Consider the following 22,952-nt stretch of genomic DNA (forward strand, 5'->3'; position numbering starts at 1 on the left):
CGCCGCTCGTTGAAAAATATGTCTCCCCTATTTTCCCGTGGTTGGGACAAAGACTGTTTGTCTGTTTAAAGGACTTTAGTTGACTAAATCTTGAGATTTATAACGGGTCCTCGAGCTAGCCGAACATGTACTGCGGAGACGCATCGACATCTGGCAATCATCTTACTCGAAGAATAGGGTCTGCGTGTGGCGAGGACACGGAACAGAAACCGTTGGAATGTTTACTGTCGCGTGTCGCCACGAATATTTCTTTTAAGGAGAGCTATAGAATTACTCCATACCTTTGTTAGACAAAGCGTTCATCCCGTGACCGCGGCTACGTTCGACGACTGACTGTCGCCTCGAGCCCAAGCTCACTATCACAACTCTCGAACAATTACAATCGGATTGAATAACTACATTCGTTCAATTACAGACTCCGGTGTTCTTTCATCTCCGACAAATAATTAAATAATTTTGATAGAAAGAGAAACTTACCGATACATCGTGCCTTCCGAAGGTCGAGTTCTCCAAAAGTTATGGCCGTGGTAGGATCCAGAGATTTCGTGTAAATTAACGTTCGTTGATACAGGAGAACCCAAGCTGGAAACCACGTGCCTGTTACGCCTTCCTAGAATATATATCAACTAATGTTTTTTAATATGTAATTCACTTGATGATAACATAACAAAAGTAATATAAACATGTGATTCTAAAATAAAATTATTACAGTAATATGTATTATTACTGACTACGAGACAGTCATTATTATTTTACAAATGGATGTTCGATCATTAGAAATCGGTTTTCTCCAAAGACAATCATAATCAATACAAGATGAACGAAAGTACTTGTACAAATATATTACCTTCTCCATATACATAAAAAAGAAAGATGAAATAAACTCTCTAAGATATCCGACATTAAATATCATGCTGCTCTTTTAACGTTTATTATAAATATTCGAGAATTATAAATTTAAAAAAATGCATTAGAAATTAAATCTCACAAATCTTCTTCAATTACTACCATACCTATCTCTATCTACTAACAATCTACTAACTATTTATAAATTAAATAAAATCTCCTGAATTCAAAGTTGGTTGATCTACATTTTCCATTTTTTATACCTTCAAATAGGCCCATCCTACTCTCGTCAATTCAGCCGTGTACTTCGTGGGAAAAACCGTAGTAATAGCCTCTAGTATTCTTTGAGCCCAAATCCTTCGTTCCGTGGTACCCTTCGCGTAGAACACGTGAACGCTCGGTCTTCCCTCAACGCTAATTGCTATGCAATGTACAGTCTCTCCATCAACTATCCTGAACATTTTAAATTGCCTTTGTTATTCCTCGGTCGGTTCGCTGTTTAACCTTGCTATATGTAAATTTGTACTTCTTTCTCATATTTTCCTTTTTCGCTGAGACTTTCCTTCAACTTTTCCTCAAGTACAGATATTTTCATCACGTATTTTGCTACGGGTTCTTATGCATTTATAGAAAATTTGAAAGCGCAAGATTCCACAGAGTACACATAATATGAAAAAACATATGAAATACGCAAAGTGTAGCATTTTCTATAATATATGATGTGAAGTGAAACAATTTTCTACCGATGCTCCATCTTTTTAACTACATTTCCAGTAATATGAATTTGCATAAAAGTCCGCAGTTTAAATATTATGCATCATACAGATATAAGATCGCGATTGCAACTTCTACATAACAAATGGCCTGCGGATATTTCTGCAGATTCGCGTTTCTGCTAACGCAAATAAAGAAACGAAAAACATAAGCAGAGACCTCCTGAATATTATAACGAATAATTCTACTTTAGTATGAAATCTGTCCGGCGGGGTAGCCAGCTACGCTCGTTAAAGCCCAGAATTGGAGACGACGCGTCGCGAGTTCTCGAATCCTCGGCATAGAACTGGTATTATTCGCAAAAGGAAAATGCAAAATTTCTCTTAGAAGTGGAGATATACAACAGGCAAGCGGCCAGCCCCTCCCTTGCGTGTGTTGTGGGTGTACTTTCCGGGAGTGCTTGGTGTTAAGCACCCAGGAGCTCGACGATCACTCGCACTGGTCTACCGTCCCGTCCGTGGAGGTTTTAGCCGGTAAGAATCCGGCACTACCTTCTGCCGCCTCCACAGGGTGGGCAAGGTGTCTATGAAGATTTCCTCCACGTAAAAAAAAAAAGTATGAAATCTATCCAATACAAAAAGTTAGGGAGTAACTTACTTATTCCATTTCCTTATAAATATTATATCTTTCGTTAAAAAATTCATATACACGTATTCTTTAAACAAACAAATTTTCTGTATCTTGGAACTTCTCAGAAATGCATAAGAATCCGCAGTCTAATAATAAACATACTTAAATCAATCAAATTTTCTCATCAAATATACACACGTATTCTTGATCTTCAGAATTTAATGACGCTACTTCATGTATCTTCGTCTGGCGAATTCTTCTCTTTCATAATGTGTTATTATTCGGAGAAGCATTCTTTTATGCAACGAAAAAGCGGACTCACTTAAAGTCCTGGAGAAGATGAATGCTGTACACTGTGTCGAGGTGAACGATCTCCTTCAGAGTAGACATGCCCTTATCTGTGTAGAAAGAGAGCTTCTGGTCGGCTAAGATCGCTGCCCTTTGCACCAGGTCCTTCGCTCTTTCTATTCCTACACCGGTCCTGTAAACGATTCCACGGTGCGTCGTCACATTTAGCAGATCGTTCACCCTTGGTCTCTCCAATTTCGTCGATTTCGTGCTTGGCACAACGCCACTGTGGTCACGACTTCTGGACAGCAATTTACTGCCGCTCTTCACGAAACTCATCACGTTCGGTCTGATCCCGTGCCCCGTGGACTCATGCCGCAATTTTTTCAATTTCTGGATCACGCCCACGCGTCTGTGCTCCTCCGTGGCCTTACCGCCCGAAGGACACGAAGATTCGTCAGCGGCCGTCGTCGTCGTCGTCGTCGTTGTCGTTGTCGTGCTGCTCGTCGTACTCGTGACTGGTGCATGTAAGTACGTATATAATTATTCTTCATTGAGATATATAAAATATATTTACTATAAAAGCGTTAATTTTCGAGTCACAGATTTAACGAATTGTTTCGTTATTTTCTAAATGGATATTAATACTAAATATTAACTAATACTAAATGGTAAATTTTACTTATGTATAATAAGTTATTGTGTTTCACGTATAATATAGACTACGTAGACTGTAGATGTTTATGCATTTATCGCATTTAAAGACATTTAAAACTGCAAGTATACACGCAATATACAAAATACGATATATTGATATACAAAAATGTATAAAATTTCGAAATATTCTTGAATAAGTGAAACAAATCTCTGTTTAGGTTTCATTCCTTTAACTGTCGCCACAGAAGTATGAAATTGCATAAACGTTCGCAGTCTATTAATAAGATACGGTGTGTCACAGAAGTATTCGTACTCGTAATTATCGAATTCAAATGATCAATATTCTCTAACGATATACAGATTGCAATGTTTAACAATAGGAATACGTAGTGTAATAATTAAATTCTTCATTGGTATGTCGTTTATTAAAAGCTAATCGTCTATCATACTATAAATGGCAGTTTAAACAAATTATCAAATTCAATAATTGCGAGGATACGAATACTATTTTATATTATTATAAAAAGATAGTCAACAACTTGAGAAATTTTGGACAAGTATGAGCTTAAAAGTAAAACGTTTTCTTTACCATATGCTTCATATGAAATTAAACAAGCACTTGCCTACACCTTTTTTTAAACACTAGGAATAAAGACACGGAAGTGAACAAAATTAACGAGATGCTCATTACCATACAATTTTATCCTCCTGACCCGATATACTTATATATACTGTATATATCGGTGTATTTTACAATACCATAGAATAGCCATAGAATAGCTCATAGTCGAGTCATTAGTATTTCGTATTAAATATTAGAAATCAGATCTTAAAATTATGATTGCTTTCAAGGCGTAGACTATTTATGTAAAAAATTATCATAATTTTGAGTTTTACAGCGGTGTAGGACAAAATGCTTCGAGTGCCGTCGAGTTAGAAGGGTTAAACTGTTAACACTAATTTAAGTTACTCTCAATTGACGATATAGTCTTTCTGTACTTCTATACATCACTGGAAGCTCAATTGCAGTCTAAAAATAGGATGCACGAAGTTCTAGGCGGGTAATTATTATAATAATCGATCAGCCAAGGCGTTAAAACGTAGCCGAGCAGTAGGATTATATAATTGTTTAAGTGTAATAAAGCATATTGGGATATTGCAATTTATCGCTATCTTGAAATTTAATACCACGCAGTACCCACATGCGAAACTGAGTTGAATCATCAGTTCTTCGTAGAAGAATTGACAAGTGTAAAATAGCGATTATACATTTTTAACGGTAATATACATTTACGCGTTTAACATTGACAGTTCTCTCCACCTACGTATTTACTTTCTCTCGTACACGTGGAAAGTGAAAAGTCGTCTCAATTATTGTCATCATTACCAAACTGATTGAAATTACATTTTTCCTTTTTCTTCAATACCGGTGTAATCTTCTTCCTAAAATTTTCAAATTTACTCCCAATTCTTTAGATAAAATCCTACCTTTCCTGCCTTTTACCTACATCGCGTACATTCCTTTTACGATTTATAACAAATCTTAATTCAATGATCTACTTAAAACTACGATATAACTAAATAAGTACCTGAACTATCGCTAGTCGTAGCAGCCACGGATTTAGCTGTCACAGAAGTAGGAGAGGATGCCTCGCTCGAGCGATTCTTCGCTGTCGATTTCCTAGGGGGAACAGCGGGTTGCTTCCGAGTCACTAGGTGCGCTAATTTCGGCAATAGAGCCGGATTTTTACCCGTAGCGCTTTTATCCGGTTCCGGAAGGATCTCTGCGACCTCGTCGTACTCGTTTTTCGGCAAGGAGTCGAATCTTTTCGGTGGTTCTGGTGGCACTGACGAGATTCGCTCGGCATCCTCTTCTTCCACGTCATCTTGTTCCTCCTCGTTATCGACTGCTTCCTGAAAGTCCAGAATACTGCCAGAACTGCTCGGCGAATCGTTGGTGGCCAATAAAGTCTCCAGTAACATTAAATCGTTATTTTCAAAGTTGCTATACACGTTTTCATCAGAAGTTCTCGCGAACGGGTCAAACTCGAACAACAAAGATTTACTACTCTGTTGTCTACTTTCTGGACTGTTCGACGTTGTTTCTTTCTCTTCTTGTGCCTTTTGCGGCGACAGATTTTCATACAGAGAATTTTGAATGGATGCTTGGCTTCCATTCGACGCGTCCGACGTTCGATCGAGCAGAGGCACTTCTTTGTCCAGGATGTCCTCCTCTGCGCTGGATATCCTGTCCAGTTCGTCGAGCCCCTCGGATTTCCCAACTGGCGCGGTGTCGTAGAACGTCCAGGAATCGGATCTGGATAATCTCTTCGCGTTATCCGATTTGTCTAACGGTAGTGTCACGTTTACGTCGGAAAGGTTCAAGCTCTGATCGGAATCACTGGCCTGTTAATAAATCATGGGAAATTTTTAATTATATTTTTCTTTGTACCTTAACGTAATTGTTTCGGCGTTTTCTTAATTACATGCAAGATCGTGGACTTTTATGTAAATTTCCTATGAACGCATAAAAATCCGCAATCTGATCCTATGATATCGTTCTGATCAGTCTTCCGTTGTCTTATTATTCTTATTCTTTGATAATGACAATGGGATAAAGAGATAAAGTAATATTTAGATATTTGTATCGATATTTGACTGATCCGGTAAATTATAACATAGAAAATGCTACGACAAAAACAACAGATGGAAAGTTACATTTGCTTGATAGAAATCAAACGTTTGAATTAGCCGAAGTAATTTTAAATATTGAACGGGCGCTAACTAAGTGACAGACTGACGGCCACGCGCTAACAATTTTATTGATAGCGGAGGGAAGAAAGTTAACGACCTCGGATCAAAAGCGTTATTCCCTTCAGTAATGTGAGAAAAAACTTTTCGAATGTATCGCGACAACTCGGACTCGCTTTTTTATTTATAAAAAAAAATCGAGAAACAAAATCCACTTTTATCCTATGTCCCTCTTTCATTCGCTTGTTTGATCGTCTGTTCTTTTCGCGCGCATAATGCTCCGAAATCTTGTTACAACGCGAATATGTTCCCTGGAGGTGTTCACAATGTGCAGTAAGAGAAAAAAAGGAAACAAAGGAAGATCAGCAAAAGCATTATTCTTGGATGCAGTTATAAAAACAATACAAATCACGCTTCTAACCCTTCAATTCCCATAGCTGGGACTATGACTCAATGCGAGAAATTTTCCTGAATTTTACTTCCAGCGACTGAACGATTTTTATTAGAAATAAAAAATGATAGATTATAAATGTTTCGATATTTAAATGCATAGTCGAAGACGATGGAATAGTAAACAGAATCGTGGATCTAGCACACACTATTATGAATCAGCACTATCTGAAATAGATAACGTAGTCGTTAAAATGAATTAGAGCCCATAAATTATTAATTTGCTTATGTCGTAGAGTAAATAACAAGTTGTACGGAAATTAAAGGGTTAAAACAATTGAAATACGTTTTTAAACGGTACGTTTACCTGATTGAGCACGAAACTAAGTAGATCAAACGATTCGGGGAAGTCCCTGTCGACTTTGTCAGAGATGGTCGAGCTGATCGTGTCGTATCGACTGCTGCCTGACGTGACGGACTGCAGTTCGTCGTAGATAGACTCGTCAGGATGTGGAGGAGGATATGCAGGAGGTGGTGGACTGTGACGCGTCCCGGAAAGATCCTCCTCATTTCTGACGCTTCTCAGATTACTGTTCAAGGGACTGTAGAACGAGATGCTGCTGAAAATATCATCAGCCGGCATCGAGACGCATCTCTCATCCTCTACAGGATCTTTGAACTTCTTATTACCACCGGTGTTATCCCTTAAAAGATCGTCCTGATTCAACGAAGTTAACCGTCTCGTTAAAAGATTCTTCACCGACTTCTCCAATCTAATACTAGCGTTCCTCGTGCTGGAAATTACCGCACGGCCCTTCATCGTCATCTTCTCCGAAATCTCGTCTTTCAGTTGTCGGGAACTACTGGTCAGATTTCGAAAAAATTCATTGTTCGTACTCCTCGATTCCGACGTGGATTTCGAGTCGTCGCTTTTCTCCGATTGACTGGAATCGCTGTGACTGCTGAATCGAGCTGTTGGCATCGAAGGTGGCAGCTTCCTCCTCGGTGCTGGTACCGGTCGTTCGGTCATCACCGATCTAGGTTTCGGTATCGGTTTCTCCTCCATCTCGTATGGATACCTTTCTGTCTCGCCGCTCGTTTTTAACCGAAGGATCCAGGAACGTAGAAGCTGCGCTACATGCTTCGGTCCCCTTATAACAGTATTTTCATATCTTTCATGCGTGTACACTTTGAAATTGATACGTTTCGGATGCTATTGTTATTGTGAAGTGCGAGCTGGTTAAATAATTTGTCATTCAAATTTTGGAATTTTCGTGAACTTCGCGGATAAAGTATTTCTTGGAATAATTGAATTTTATCAGTTTTTACGATGCAGCATATCCGACCGAATACGAGATGATATTAATGATTTTTGTACGATTCAGGTCAAGCGATTATGTGTAATAATTTTGAGGAATTCGATAAGATGGGTTTCGTTTAAAGAAATGAATATAACTCATTCGTTTTGATTTAAAAGATAAAGAACTCGATATTTCTTCGAAAAAGTAATTGTTACGAGAAATATAATTATCGTTTTAATAAATTTAATGAGACTAGTTGTGATTAAAAAGACAGAACTGAGATGTACGAGCGATTTTAAACCGTCTTATGTTATAATTGCAATGATTATTCGGATGACATCTCGTCAACCTGTGTCAAGGGACTTGATAGTATCGCGTTCAGTGCAACTTGAGACGTAAAAAAAGTCACATGCGCGCGGCGAGAGATAATAGTGCAGTGTCGGACAGTTGTAATTTGGTCTCTTTTTAATTTATTACTTTCCATATCTCACATTCGATTAATATTTCAATTGATCTAATACGAGGATTAGAACTTTTTATGGTACCATGTCAATGATAGTAAACTGATAATTAATTTTTGATACAGAATTAGAAAAAGAGAAGAAAAATTAATTGCGATTATACGTACACATGTGTAAATTATGTAATTAGAATTGTATCAAATGAATGAAAGGATGACATTAAAATTAACGAATAACAGTAAAATCGAAAACAGAATTTACAAATTTTGAAATAATCAGAAGCGCATGGTGGTTGATCGTACTACCACAAAGCAGTGAAAGTATGCTAAACTTATCGAGCAAACAGAATTCATTTCCAATCTTGCAACACACATGCGTAAGCCTGCTGGCACCTGTTCTCACGTTGCACAATTAAAATGCAATCTCAGGTAGAAATGTTCATCCATTGAAGAAACTCTTCTCCCATACACTTGGATTAAGAAGAAATGATCGATAGTTAATAAAGGATTGTTAGTGAATAAACGAAGAATATGAATAAGGTAGGTAAAAAAGATCGGGCAGTTCGAGCGATTTGTATGCTGAATCAAAGATTGAGTATATAATTGTTCAAGGCTTTGAGATAGATTACCAAGCGAATATTTGTAAAAAGTGATATATATTAATTTATCATACGTCGCAACATCCGAAGACGATTCCTCATTTTCGAGATCCCGACGAGGCGTTGAACACTGACTCGAAGAACTATCAACATTTGCTTCGTACATTCTACCAACGATAGTTACTTAGATAATAAAGACAGCTCAGCGCGAAGCACTTCTGCACGATTGAATCACCGCTTCCGAGTCACGTGATTAGCAATGAGCAGTTGGAATAAATCATGTTTTATAATTTCGATTCGTCTTGATTATCAGCTTCATGTATATCCCTTCTGGTGTCCGATAATTTTCACCTAATTAAATTTTACGTTAATTGTAATTCAAGTTAACCTGTAATTCCATCGTGTTTAAGCTATTTCTTAAATCATCTTTTCGTAGTGATTTTACTGTTCGTAGAAAGTATTTCATTCCGATAATATATTTTATAAAACGTTCGAATTAGTTAATTTGAAACGTGAAACGTTTATTCATGTGTCTTGTACGTAACGTTTATTCATGTATGTAAATCTGGAAATGAAGACACATTATTAAGGAAGTAATTTGAATGATAATCGTACGTACGGTATCATACGCTAGTACTACACATATAATTGTGGATCTTAACGTATACTTCCTTTTAATAGTTTATTAACGCTTCCAAATGCTAATCCGAATCGAACTTTCTACTTAATACCTTCGTTTATGCAATTGATATGAAAGATATAGGTTAGGATGCTGCATTTTCTCCAGTACATCTACTTCAAATTGCACGTAAATGTTATCTTATAAAAATCATTCGAAAAATTGATAAATAACAAACAAACTTAGACCAAACGATAAACCATGCGAGAGTAATACGTACAACGGCTAATAACATAAAATTTCTAATTCCCGCGAAAACGACAGTCGTTGGAAACTCTGGCGCGTTTGAATCGCCGCATCTTAGTCACGTGGTCACCGAGAACAATAAAGAAAAAAAGAACAGGGAAAACTATAAATTGACACGACTGTTCTGTAGTACTGAGTCATCGCTTCGAAATCCGATAGCGAACGCATCCAGTTTCCGGTTTTTTTGCACTAACCAACACGAACGTCACGTTTCCATGCTTTCTCAGTTCCGATCCATGGATCGTCGGGCTGGACCTAGATTCCCATGTTCCTCATTGTCGGACAAAGGAGAGCGGTTCGATGTTCCCTCTGCTCAGCCGTGAACGGAACGTGAATCATGGCAAAGTCGTGCCAACAGATCCATCAGAGTTTCTAAAATTAACCGATATCTCCGCTGCAAAATGATAAGTATTCGACGTTATTCCCTAAACGCCCGCAATTTCCTGCTGCCTAACATTAATAAGCAAGGTCTTTTCGCGCTAAAACCAGCGCTATCAAAGTCTGTAAACTTGATTCCGTGACTTCGACCAGTCTTGGAAAACATACGCGGTTAGTTTTCTGATACTCGCGCGTTCCACTTTCTCATTAAAGAAATTCTCATTGTTGACCTAACGGTATTATTGAATTAAGTCGGTAAGATTACGGATTTTAAATGTAAGACAAATATACTGGATGATTCATGCGACTGCAACAGGCAGTATCTTTTTTATGATTGAAGTTAGAAAAGATGTCAGGGAAAACAGAAAAGTGAAAGAAAAGTGATTAATTTAGGAGGTATTTCAATTTTAGTTTTGTAGAGCTTATCGTATGAAAAACATAGAAAATATAAATAGTGTGATCGTGAATATGTAGTCCAGTTTTAACCATTCTTCCTTTTCCTCCAACATTTGTTTCTAACTTCAATCACAAAAATATGGCTTGTTTCAGTTAAGTGAATCATTCTCTTTACACAAATGTTTTTCAATGTTTTTTGTTTGTCAAGAAAGGTTAGTTGAGCTACATTTTTTATTACTACATAATCGTGTAAGCTATCATTGTAACATTATTTATTATGTCGGATAATTACTGAAATTAATTTAGTGTTTTTATTTGATTGTATTAATGGCACGTGTTAGTTGTTGAACGTAATTGGTCAACAGTCCGTTAATTATCATTTATATTTGGAATATAATGGTTTCTTTTATTCAAATGTTATGTCGATAAAACATGTTCGAGATAATTTGATCTTAGTATTCATCGTATGATTCAAATGACACACAAAAATACATGCAAGGCAAACAGTCAATAATAAAGTCGCTCCAATTACTTCTATCAACCGAGTGGCATACTTGGCAACTGTTCCTTTGAAAGGCAAATATTTGCCAAAACGTCGATAGGCTTCTACGTTTAGTATGCGCGCATCTTCGTTGCTCACGTAACCATACCTGTTTATAGTTCGTATTAAAAGAATAATATCATTTGTGTTAATGATATGGCATTCCTTACTATTGTACTGTACCTATGCATCGATTTGTTTTTGTTGATCAAATCGTTCGGCTATTAAATCGGTCAACTTTTTCATTTTTGAGATTACTAAAAAAATGCAGGTACTGTTTTTATTAATATAGAAACATTATTAGGTATATTCTACTTAGTTTTGGCGTACAAATTTAATCGTAATCTGTGTCGTCTATGTATGGTACACAAATGTAGGAGATTAAGGTCGGTAAATAGTGCAATATTTTTTAAGGATATTACGAGATATTATACTTTGTCCGGATCAAACTGTGGTTTGTATTGTGTTTGAACAAAAATTAATCATTAGTCGGTATAATCTTTCACCTCTCCTAGATTTACATATTTTTAAGATATATAGGAGATGAAATTAGTTTGTGTTTTTATGTATTTCCAAAATTCGCTATTTTTTAATACCAAATAAAACTCAAAGCTTTTTGTTTGAGGTGAAAATTCAAGATAGAAGCATAATCATATACATCTAACATTCATATGTATATGCCTATTTATTCTCATTATATCTATCTGCAGTATTTACAGTATATCTATTGCAGTGCATCATATGTCATCAAATCTAGCGTCGAGTCTCATTCTAATCAGTCTCCATTTTTGCATACACAGTAAACATATCCTGATGTATCTATGCTCTTTGGATCTTCACGCAGCAAGGTTACCACGATTGTGCCGAGAAAAATCTCTATTGTTGCGGAAAGTCAGTGCCTTTGAAACGATTGTTACAGTATGTATTTTAAGCGCACCAGATTGAACTGACTTTTCTATAGCGAACCAAAGCTGCCTACTTGTTGATTCTCGAGTGTCGTCGAAACGGAGGCATCGTATATAAAGAAACAAGAGACACGTACCTTGAAACTTGTCCAAGACGGGGCCGTGAAACGATTCCTCGGTTATTCGAGTGTTTTTCGCGGATCAAAGTGCTTTTTTAATCTTGCACATAGAACACTATTTACAACACGAAGCTGTTTTATTGTCCAGCGGGGTCAGAGACCCACCTGGCCGTTAGTCGTTGCCACTGTCATCATCTCTCTCCTCGTTTCTTCTCTTTCCACTGTTGAAAAGGTGTATACACACGATATATACCTACGACACGCACACTGGCACCAAATAGTTTAGAGCTACACACAAAGCACGGAACGCCGATACACTCACGCACGAGACAACGCGCGCACAGATACCACGCACACGGACGCGAATCTCACACTTCAGGCGACCGAGCTTCTCTCCTTTCTCTTCGCATTCTTTGACATTTCCCTAGATTCGTTCGCGTCTTAATTTTCGACAAACGAAATTATCTGAGCAATGGTAAATATAAAACTCTTACTATTTACACAGTGATAAAACTATATGCGATAAGATAAAAGAAACAAAACGCGTTCACTTGCAACACGTCGCCAGTACTCGTGCGCTCGCACTAACATTCTGCTCTGAAACCTACGCGAGACTACCTATGCATCCCCACTCTCGTTACTGTCCGCTTCTGTATCCCCACTATGTCGACTCACAGCCACTATTTACACGCACGTGTATACACAACGAAACGCACGAATCTGACCGCGATATTACAAATGCATCCTCTATCGAGCCTTAATTTTACTTACAACTCTGTTATTAACGGATATTTATCCACCCAGAAGATTTGTTTTAACGTGTTCTATGTATTTATGTTTTTAGGATATTTGATAACGTCTAGAAGAATCACTTCTGCTGTTATATATGATTCATATGTATATGACCCGAAAAGATTTCATTATATGCAAGATAATGGGACCTTACGACAAAGTTGTCATTGAGTAGAGCATCGATAGAGAAATGTTAACGACCCCGGTGGTTTTGTATGGAAACCACAGGAAATTTAAAACGAAATTCACGAAAAATGGACGAATTTGTGAAGAAGCCACTTGCTCTCTGATTTCGATGATTTTGAGATATGTAGCAAAGCTCGACAACTTTCTCAACATCTTTTTCCGATATATATAAACCAAGGCCGACCTTAGTTTTCAACTTATATAGAAAAACGTCTCGCTGCTCGACCCTACTTTTCAAGCTGCACTGAGTTAGTAGTACATAATATTAATATATTAATACCGACAAGAAGATTCACATGGAGATAATTAGATAGAGAAAAATTAAATTAGTTAAAAAAAATTGCACCATAAAAGAATTCGCGTATCTAGAGCATTCTAGTACATAGTTATATAATATTGAGGAAAAACGAAGATCGCTTAAAACGTTTAGGTGTTTTTTTATAGAACTGTAAGCGATGCTCCAAAATTAGATGCTATTTTTCAGATGCTCTCCTTTTAACTATCTTTAGAGTATTCGAGGAAACAACATGTTTAACAAGCACAGAGCGTTTCTTCTACATCTGGTCCTTCATACAATTTCAAATCGTGAAAGAAATGATTTCGTCAACCAACTCTCATTCGTGTAACTCACTTGTCGGGTGGTAGATAAATACTCGATAGCGTTTTACTTTATCTTTTGCAAAAATATTGATCTTTGTTTCCTTTAAAAAGAAAAATATCTACAACCATCGAAAAAGAAGGATAATAGTAGCAATAAAAAGATCAATAACAAAATTTTGTTGCGAAAGTTCTAAAATGTATAAAAGTAAACAAATTCTTAATTTTCTAAAATTATTATTATTATTATTGTAGATATTAAATAATATATTATTGCAGATTTATTATTATTTTACTGTTATTTTGTTAATATCTTCAATATGTTAGACAAACAGCGCATGTAACATCGAGTATTCTTGTTGTGATGTTCCTTAAGATCGCCTTCGCCGGCGCCCCTCGTAGAAAAATCAAAAGGAATCAACTTGACTGATCATCCGAGCTACGAATGAGTCATACAATTGGCAGCATCATCTGGTTATTCGATAACTTTTATCGACCATAAAGCAATTGGGCATGGTTATGTATACCAAAGATAAAGGCCAGTTTTGTTCCAAGTATCGTTCATTAGCCATAATCATTCTTACGTTCATTAACCAGTCTAGAAAATTTACAATCGAAGATATTCAGTACGGTGTTTGCCATTCGTTCATCGAATCTATGTTGATTATTTGATCAGAGAGTGCAGTGTATTATAGCTAAACATTTAAATTGAACATTCCCATTTCTCGGAACGCGATACAAGATATTTCAAAGAAGATATTTCAAAGGATATATAGTTGATTATAGAATATAGTAACTGCTACGAAGAAGGCAATGCAACTTTTATTACGATCATTCTTAACCTTCTCGCTTCGAGCGCCACTTATAGACGGCATCCACGAGATGACCTGTGGGTACGAGCGCCGCATATAGGCGGCAACCACGGGACTACTCCTGAGTCCGGCACCCCATATATTCGGCATTCAAATGACGCATATACAAGTGCCATCTGTAGTCAATAATATATTTATTCGTTATCGGCAGAACATTTTCTGTTGATTTTATTGACATATTTGATTAATTACTTCTTAAAGTTACTCATCGTTGAAACAACGTCAAAACGTTTCACGCAATATATTTCAAACATCTAGACGATCGTATACTGTTTTATGCTAAAAAATCTGTTGAATCCATCGACAGTGAAGCGATATGTCATATACGGTTCTTAGAAGAATTATTGTTATTTAAGACTTAGGAAAATGTATATACAACAACCACGCACACTGTGCGTATTTCTAGCTTGCGTTACGTTTAGTGACAGTACTTCGGCGGACTAGACTGCGAAAGAGTTATTGCCCATAACTTCAACCCGATAAATGTTCTCAAGACGCGTACACAGCGCTTTGTATTTATAGAATCCTCCATGAAAATAATTTTTATACAGAGCCTGTATTTAATAATTTTGATATCATTTTTACCATCATCAACAGATAAAACTGAATTAATTCATATTCGTGTCCATATGTCCATATTGAGAAAAGCTTTATTCATTGACGATGTTATAATACTTGTTGTTGCGTATAATCGAAACTCCTGACATTAGAGACGTTTATCAACGTCGATAACAATCTTATTAAGCTATCGAATAGCTATATTCTCTGATATTTCACGGGAATTGTACGAAGCTAGCCAGCTTATACGGCTGAAAAGTTTGCGGATACTTGCTTCTTCACAGGATATAATTTAATACATCGTATAAATAATAATATGCATATAGTATCGCGTATAGAGAAATCTGCAAGAATTTCAATTCGTTACGATTAATGCAATTAGTTTTAGTAGAATATCATCGTGAGATGAAATCCATTTTTAACAGCCAACCCGCAATAACGAAATTGATGTTGTTAATTATCGAACGTTGTGAAGTTGTTCCTCGTCATTGGAAGAAAAAACCTCTTTGCTCTGCTTAATACGTGAAAAACTTGAAACTGAAGCAAGGAAAAATCTTGGAAAAATCTCGTGATTATGTATTTTTCTGCATATAACTACTTTATAAATAATTAATTACAGTATATTAATAGTAATTAGTGGAGTAATGCGTTAGTTGATAGAGAAGCATCATTATGCGTTTCGAAAACAACAGATATATCGACAATTTATTTATTGAATTGTAACAGGCTATTGTTAATTTAAATACACATAAACGAGATGATGATAAGATTTAAGACAAGTAACAAGTTACTAAGTACACAGATGTCACGTTTGAGATTATCAATTTGTCGTATGATCTATCGATAGATTAAAATTTCAGGATATACATAACATAAATACGTATCCAGCGGGGCGCATTATATTTGCACAGCCTGTGAAAGGAAAATGCAAGGAAGCTGCATAAATCTGTGACGATCGAGACTCACCAGCCATCGGTGACGAAGGAAAGACGAAACACTCAAAACGTAAATATTTTAATGAAACCTTTATTAAGACTTTATCGCGCCAAAGCCAAATAGTGACTCCGGCAATACAAACAGGTAAACGTTTGGCCCGAGAGTCCTCGAATGCGACGCACCACCGACCGACATTTTGTCTTTTCCTTCATTTTTGCCTAAAACGAGACGAGTATGCAGCGACCTCTCGCGATCGTGCATCATTAAAATTACGAACAGTTCAACGCAAATACGAATCAATCGGTGAGACTTGGATCGATACCGCACGAGAAGCTTCGTGGTTGAAGATGCGTGACAAATCGCTGAGAAATGTTCTATAGGTCAAAGAGAAAGAAACCATTTGCTCCATTGTGTGATAATATCTGCGCGAATGAAATTTCTGATGATTCTAATAATTTTTAAAGAAGAAACGAAGGAAGACAGAGTCGAACATAAATCTTAACTTCGCTGTAGTCTTTGGATCATTTTCCATTGGATTCGATCGCCTTTTCTACCGAGCAAAGGATTTCTTAAGTCGAAGGAAAATATACAGAAATCGTGCTAAGGCTTCGAATGTTCAAAGCGTTTTCGCTTCTCGGAAAGAAACAGAAATCGTGATGTAAAAATTTGAAGATCACGGCAATTTCGATATCGTAAAAAGGACATTTACGTTTTATCGTTTCGACCCATTTCACCAAGTATATAATATTTCTATTTTACTATATTTTAATCATAAAAACACAGAAATATATAAACATAGGTAAAAATGATTCGACTGCGAAATGGATCATCGATTTCGAGGAAGGTAGACAAACCAACTGTCTCGTACGAATTTTCTTTTTTTGTTTATCGATATCGCCACAAAGCATCCTGCATGCGACAGAATTTACCAAAGGACAATTACACCGGATGTCGATATCAATTGGCCAATTTATCTTAAATTATCTAAATAGTCATGAACGCCGGTTCGGTGTTGCACGTTGAGCGACCAACCACGGGTCAATTCCTCTACCTTAAATCACAATGGCGACGACAAGTTTATTCGTTTACTTTTCTCGTTAATTGTATCCTTAAGACTGATCGTTACGTACGTCTGGAGGCGCGAGTACGCGAGTAACGCGCGTGCACGGACTTCGAGATCCGTATACGTGCCGCGTGCATCGTTCGTCCATCGTGTCTCTCTCATTCACGCCGTTAAGTTATGCGGAAGATGTTCCCTCTGGCGAATATCTTTGTAAACTTAATTATAGAATTATAAAGAAGACTCTGCCTAACGAAAGGGTCAACACGATCATTACGACGTGGCTCGTGTCAATTGTCGCGGAGCGTGAAAGATTGCAAGATTTCTCGAATTAGAAAGCGCTTAAGAAACGTACAAAGAAAGATTAAAGCGTAATAATATATTATTAATTTCGTATCTTGAATATCGTTACACGCAATGTCGTTATATATTCTACGGGAAGTTGAAAATCTATAGATATTTTTCGTATTACCAGAGACTAGGGTAATCTTGACGGGAAAGAAACTAGGAAAAATCGATCGTTCAGAATCGATCTCCGATTTATTCCATCGTCGAAGATTGGGGTTAGGTCTAATTACATCGCGACGATCAAACGTGTTTCGCTCAAATTAATTTGCGGCACGGAACACGTTAAGAAATAAGTGTACGACTCGCGTGGCTGTGTGATCCTGTCATAAAATTCCATCGAAATTTTTTAACCTTTCTTGATCTTCCAACAAAGAGCGGATAAATTAAACGCTGATTTTCATGATCGTTCGACCACAGGGAACATCATCGAACCTTCGCACGTACGTCGAGAGGCGCATCGACGGCCGCATTTCAATTGTATTAATCTAAAGTTACGAACAGTCGACGATCTTTGGGACGGTGTTAAGGATCAGCGTCGCGACGCCTCTCGATCGAACTGCGTGTCGCGCGAAATCGTTCAAGTGTTGGCGATGCACCGAAAGGGGTTGTTGCTTCGACAGTTTCGGCGTCTCGTGTTTTCTAGCGTCTTTAGAATTCGTTTCGAAGTCGTTGTGATCGCTCGTTTAAAATACGAATATTTATCTGTACATAAAATTCGCAATTTTTCGTTGTCCATTTATTTAGGCCTACCGTTTTTCACATTTTTCGAATATAGGCCTGCTCGCGTTTCCTCTCTAAAGCAGCATTTTTGTTCACTTTACGTCAGGGAACATTATGGAAAGAACAGTGGCAGAAGATAAAAGGACGAAAGATAAAGTTAACGTATGATACGAACTATTGAAAAACTATGTTATCCGATACGATTGCGGAGATAAAGCTGGTTGATAATTCTTTAGCGGAGAGATATTGGAGGAACTTAGTAGAAGACAGACAGGATGGTATCGAAATTGCTGGAAAAAAGACTGCCGAAGAATTAGATAAATATAGGACTAAAGTAGCTATAGAAAGGCAGAAAGTCGACGTATGTAGATAGCATTGAAATTAGCAGCATTGCACTGAAATTAGCAGCATTGTATCGACCAAACGGTAGACTCGAGCCTATAAAGAAGATAAAAAATTGTGGCTGATCTTTGACGATAGGAAATATCCAGCGAGTTAAAGATTTTAAACCATAAAGACGTGGACTGAGTTTGTATTAAATACCAAGCAAATAACAGTACTTTGGAATTTCAAATTTTGCATTCACGATGATCATAAATATCATCAGACTGACGTAAAGAACGCAGTAATACGATTATGAAACACTGATGCATTTATCAAAGAACTGTATTAACAGCGGAAAAATACTCAAGAAGAATAACATGTACTTGGATTGTTTAAAAAAAATAATAAACAATTTATATATCGCAGAGGCGTTACTACGAAACAGGTGGTACGTCACGGATGATTGAAACGTGGAAATAGGAACGAGATAGAAAGGTTAAATTTCATACGCACGAAGTTAGCAAATGAACAGGGACGTAGCTTCGAGTATACGAGATAAAACCAGATAAAAACTATCGTATCGTCCAGGGGTGCTATACACAAAGAAAGATGGTGGACTAAAGATATCACTCAAGCGATCTATGGTCTCGGTTTTAGTTCGTTTGGCCGTTGTTCACCGAGATTAGTCATCCAGAGAGACGTTTCTCACATCGAAACAGACGATCGTACTTTGCGATCTATCGACTCGATAATTGACGCGAAAATGATTCGCGTGGACACGCTGATCGAGTATCTGTCGATACAACAGCAAAAACGGTCACGTGTTTATAAACATTCTATTCGAACGAAACATCTGTTTAAACATCAAAGCGTAAAAATATCTCTTTTCCCAATAAGTTACTTTTATCTGGTTCTTCGAATCGTCGGAAACATCGACGAATATTCCTTACGTATAATTCGTATACTCTGGAACACGAGATCGCTTACGACCGTCTACGCAAGCAGATGCACCGTGCACGCGCGTGGTTACAACGCGACTGCATCTATCAAGAGGAACGATCGATGGGATATATATATATATATTATATATTATAGGTACAACCGGAACACAGAGAGACAATTGTTAAACAACGCGATTAATCCTCAACTGACGATTTCTTGTTCCTTCGCTTTTTATCCATCTTACTGTTAATCGTGCGAGCAATTTATTAAACAACCGATAGATATAATATCAGCTTAGCACACCACGTTATAATATTAATAATAATAATAAATGATATTCGTATCGAATAATCGTACAAAAGAGAAAGATCGTCTGTTGTAAAAATTGAGCATTAGTTGAAAAAAAAGAACGATAATAGATCGTCAGTTAAGAATCAATCAAACCGGTCCACTCTCTGTCGGTTTCCCCAAAAGGAAAAGAAGAGACGAAAGAACGTTGGCAAGGAAACGCGACAGAGAATAGAAGGCCAAAGAGAGATGGTAAATACAGAGTGAAATAGATAGATCCGAAGAAAAAATCTTTAGGCACACCCACACACATACACATACATTTATATATAATATATATAATATATATATGCGTAGAGCGCAAGAGTCTTTTTTTTTTTTTTAATTTATATTTCGTGAAGCAAATCGTAAATCCGAACGTTAGATTTGCCGTGTGTACTATCGAACGCAAACGCAGACAAAGGTGACGCGACGATTCTCCTCTTTCTTCCTCGTGCTTCTCGTTTTATTTTACTTCCTTTTAACTTCTTCTTTTCTTATTTCGTTCGTCGTTCTAATTCGATTCGATGTTCGTCGATAATTCGTACGAACAAGCTGTATCTAAAGGAGCGTGTATTTTTAAAGGAGCATAGTCGCTCGTTCTTTTCTTTTTTTTCTTTTTTGCTCTTTTCATCGTCGCGTGATCGGTTTCTCTTCGTTTTTCCGTCGTTCCGTCGATAATCAAAAAATAAGTTATCCGAATACTTTGTACTTGTCCAAGCCGACCGTGATGGTAATAGACGCTGAAGCTATTGGCACGGTATTCGATTTACGTAAAAAAAGAAATCCGATCTCGTCGATCACCTTGCTGCTGCACACGCCATACAATTCACACGGATAGACGGACTTTCTTAAAATTGCTCGCTTCTGCCGTACGATTCGCGCGTTATCAATAATTAGAATATGTAATAATTACGTCGTAATTCAATATAGCAAATATATTATCACATTTAGATTGTATTAATGTTTAAGACCTTTTTTTTTTTATCCGGACGTCCTTCGACAAATTTAAACACCTGTCACGTTTTTATTTGCGTTTCGTTTCCACGGAGATCTCCTTCGCCTTATTTACGTTTCGTTTCTGCGTTTCTTCGTCTTTTCCTTTCGTCTTCCTCTCGCTCTTCTCTCTCAAATTTCCAACATTATATTACACGTATAAATCGTAATGGTCGATGTATGTTTCCTCTTTTTCTCGTATATCGCGATTCTACGTCAACGACAAGTTTCTCGAATCATAATCACAATATCGTTACGTAGGTGTCAATTCGTCGAAGGTATCCAGAATCGATCGATCCGATGGCTTTACATGGAAAATCGTCGATTCTCACAAGGATTGCACCGCGCTTGGAACCATCGACCACGGAATGTTCAAATTTGAATTCGAACAACGGCAACGCGTCCGCGCTGTATCGTTCGAACGTTTGTACAATAATCGATTATGCAGACTAATTCGTAAATTATTGCCTTCTGAGTGCTCGACGACGACGATGATCGACGAAAGCTCGCGGACGATCGTTCGTACGTAAATCTAAGAAACATTAATATAGAATATATTATCGTGTAGTTTATATAAGGTATACGTTAAGACACTTACCATCTACTGCAAAAATTCAACAGTTAAAAGATTGTAACAACTAGTTCGTATAATTGCGTACAAGACGGAGATGCTCGCTCGGTATCCCCGTTCCATTTTCGTTTATAGTTAATTATCCGACTAATTGATCGATCGTCGCTCGAATCGCTCGCAAGGAGGAACAACTCGAGAAGAGGGATACACGATCGAGCAGATCCGACTGATTCGCAGCCTCCGCTCTCTCGATTCTTTCGTATCCTCTTAAAACGCTACATTCTCGTTCCATCGTTCGTTCTCATCTTTTGGCACGCGCTCCCTTCTTTTCCTCTTTTATCCCTTCGCTATTGGCACGACATTTACGAACAATGAGCTTGCTAGAGTTAATTAATTAGAATAAATCTCGGACGCACCTGAGATCGATCGTTCGGACGATACGATGTATAATAATAAAAAGACCTTTTTGCTATATCGTACGTATTATGCACCGCCGTATACTCAAATACAGAATGCCAATGAATCGCGTTACACGTTCGGCTCGAGGAGGCTCTACGTCCGTTTCGCGAAAGGCAATCCGTTCACAAAGCGATAAAGTGACAAAGTTATTTCTCGTTTGTCTCTTCCTCTTTTGTTTTCTTCTTCTTCTTCTTCTTCTTCTTGTTCTCTCGTCGTTTCGAAATGATCTACGTCCGAGACGTTTCACATGGACCATGGGACCAAGTCGTTCTATAACGATGCTTATGCGAATAAAAGGAAAGGATCGTATCGGTTGCTCGTTCCCGCGACGTATCTTAAAAGCTATGAAAATTATTCTAAACGCGGCCTCGTAGAACGATCAACATCTAAAATGGAATAATCAATCGAGCGGTTATCAAAAATAGAATTATCATTATAAATACAATACGCAACGCACCGATATACCAACGATCAACAATCGTCGTTCCGCGATATCCGTTCCGATCGGAAGCTGCTATCGTGGCACGACCGTGTACCAAAAATACTATTATCACGCGTAGGGCAGAGCATCGCATCCGCGTGCATGCACGAAAGTTCGAAAAAAAAAAAAAAAACGAAAGAAACGACGGATCTTCCTTAGCTCTATCTCTTCGGTTCCCTCTCTTTCTCTTTCTCTCTTTCTTTTTTTTTTTTACATCTTTTTGTCTTTTCCGTTTTCTCTTTTTTTGTCTTTTCGTACGACCAAGGGAGCCACGTTGCACACGTGCGTCATAATTATTACGTGTAAAATCATACTACGCTTTTATAAAAGATATGGCGAACTCGCCGCGCACGCCGTTGGAATAAACGTCTCACAAATATAAAGTATCGTTTCGAATGTAATATACGTATATCAAAAAGCAAGAAAGTATTGTATACTGTACACGTAACACACGTATCATAGTAGGCGGAGAAAATGTGTACAGGCTCTAGGTGACGTCGATGATTCTTCTTACGATCGATCCAATTCTACGAGCATCGTTTACATTTTTAAACTTATCAATTGGAACGTGTACGAGAAAATTGGAATTTCAGCTCGCGCGTTAAACCAACCAGAATTTACATTGCGACTACATTGTAGAAATTAAAATTATCAACGGGAACGTTGTTTTACTCGAAATAAAGATCGACAAATTCTAACGAAGTTTCCTCGTATACGAAAATTCCAATTATAATTTGTCATACATATAAATTATTAAAATATCTTATTATAGTCAGAGAATTAAAGTCGTAGCTAAAAAACGACCGAAGTGATCGTACTCGGTCTTTGATTTGCACGTTTAAGATAATACCAAACTACGTAATGCCAATTCTTTATTGAGAAA

At 37.4% G+C, this 22,952-nt stretch overlaps 1 protein-coding gene across 3 annotated transcripts in view; it reads right to left on the reverse strand.

Annotated features, from left to right (window-relative positions):
* LOC100742798 overlaps nt 1–12,477 on the reverse strand; it is an 18,604-nt gene extending 6,127 nt beyond the window's left edge. The window contains exons 1-8 of one of the 3 annotated variants that reach the window (XM_012390278.3): nt 11,919–12,477; nt 9,756–9,955; nt 8,711–8,987; nt 6,644–7,427; nt 4,725–5,541; nt 2,513–2,996; nt 1,110–1,299; nt 478–610 (exon numbers count right to left, since the gene is read on the reverse strand). In XM_012390278.3, coding sequence (XP_012245701.1) covers nt 478–610; nt 1,110–1,299; nt 2,513–2,996; nt 4,725–5,541; nt 6,644–7,427; nt 8,711–8,802 — 2,500 coding nt within the window. In that variant the 5' untranslated portion in view covers nt 8,803–8,987; nt 9,756–9,955; nt 11,919–12,477. The remainder of the gene's footprint in view (nt 1–477; nt 611–1,109; nt 1,300–2,512; nt 2,997–4,724; nt 5,542–6,643; nt 7,428–8,710; nt 8,988–9,755; nt 9,956–11,918) is intronic. The other 2 variants (XM_012390279.3, XM_012390280.3) reach the window with 2 other exon arrangements.
* Between the last annotated feature and the right edge of the window lie 10,475 nt (nt 12,478–22,952).

Source organism: Bombus impatiens, unplaced genomic scaffold (assembly GCF_000188095.3).
Source record: "Bombus impatiens unplaced genomic scaffold, BIMP_2.2 scf_0761, whole genome shotgun sequence".
NCBI lineage: Eukaryota > Metazoa > Arthropoda > Insecta > Hymenoptera > Apidae > Bombus > Bombus impatiens.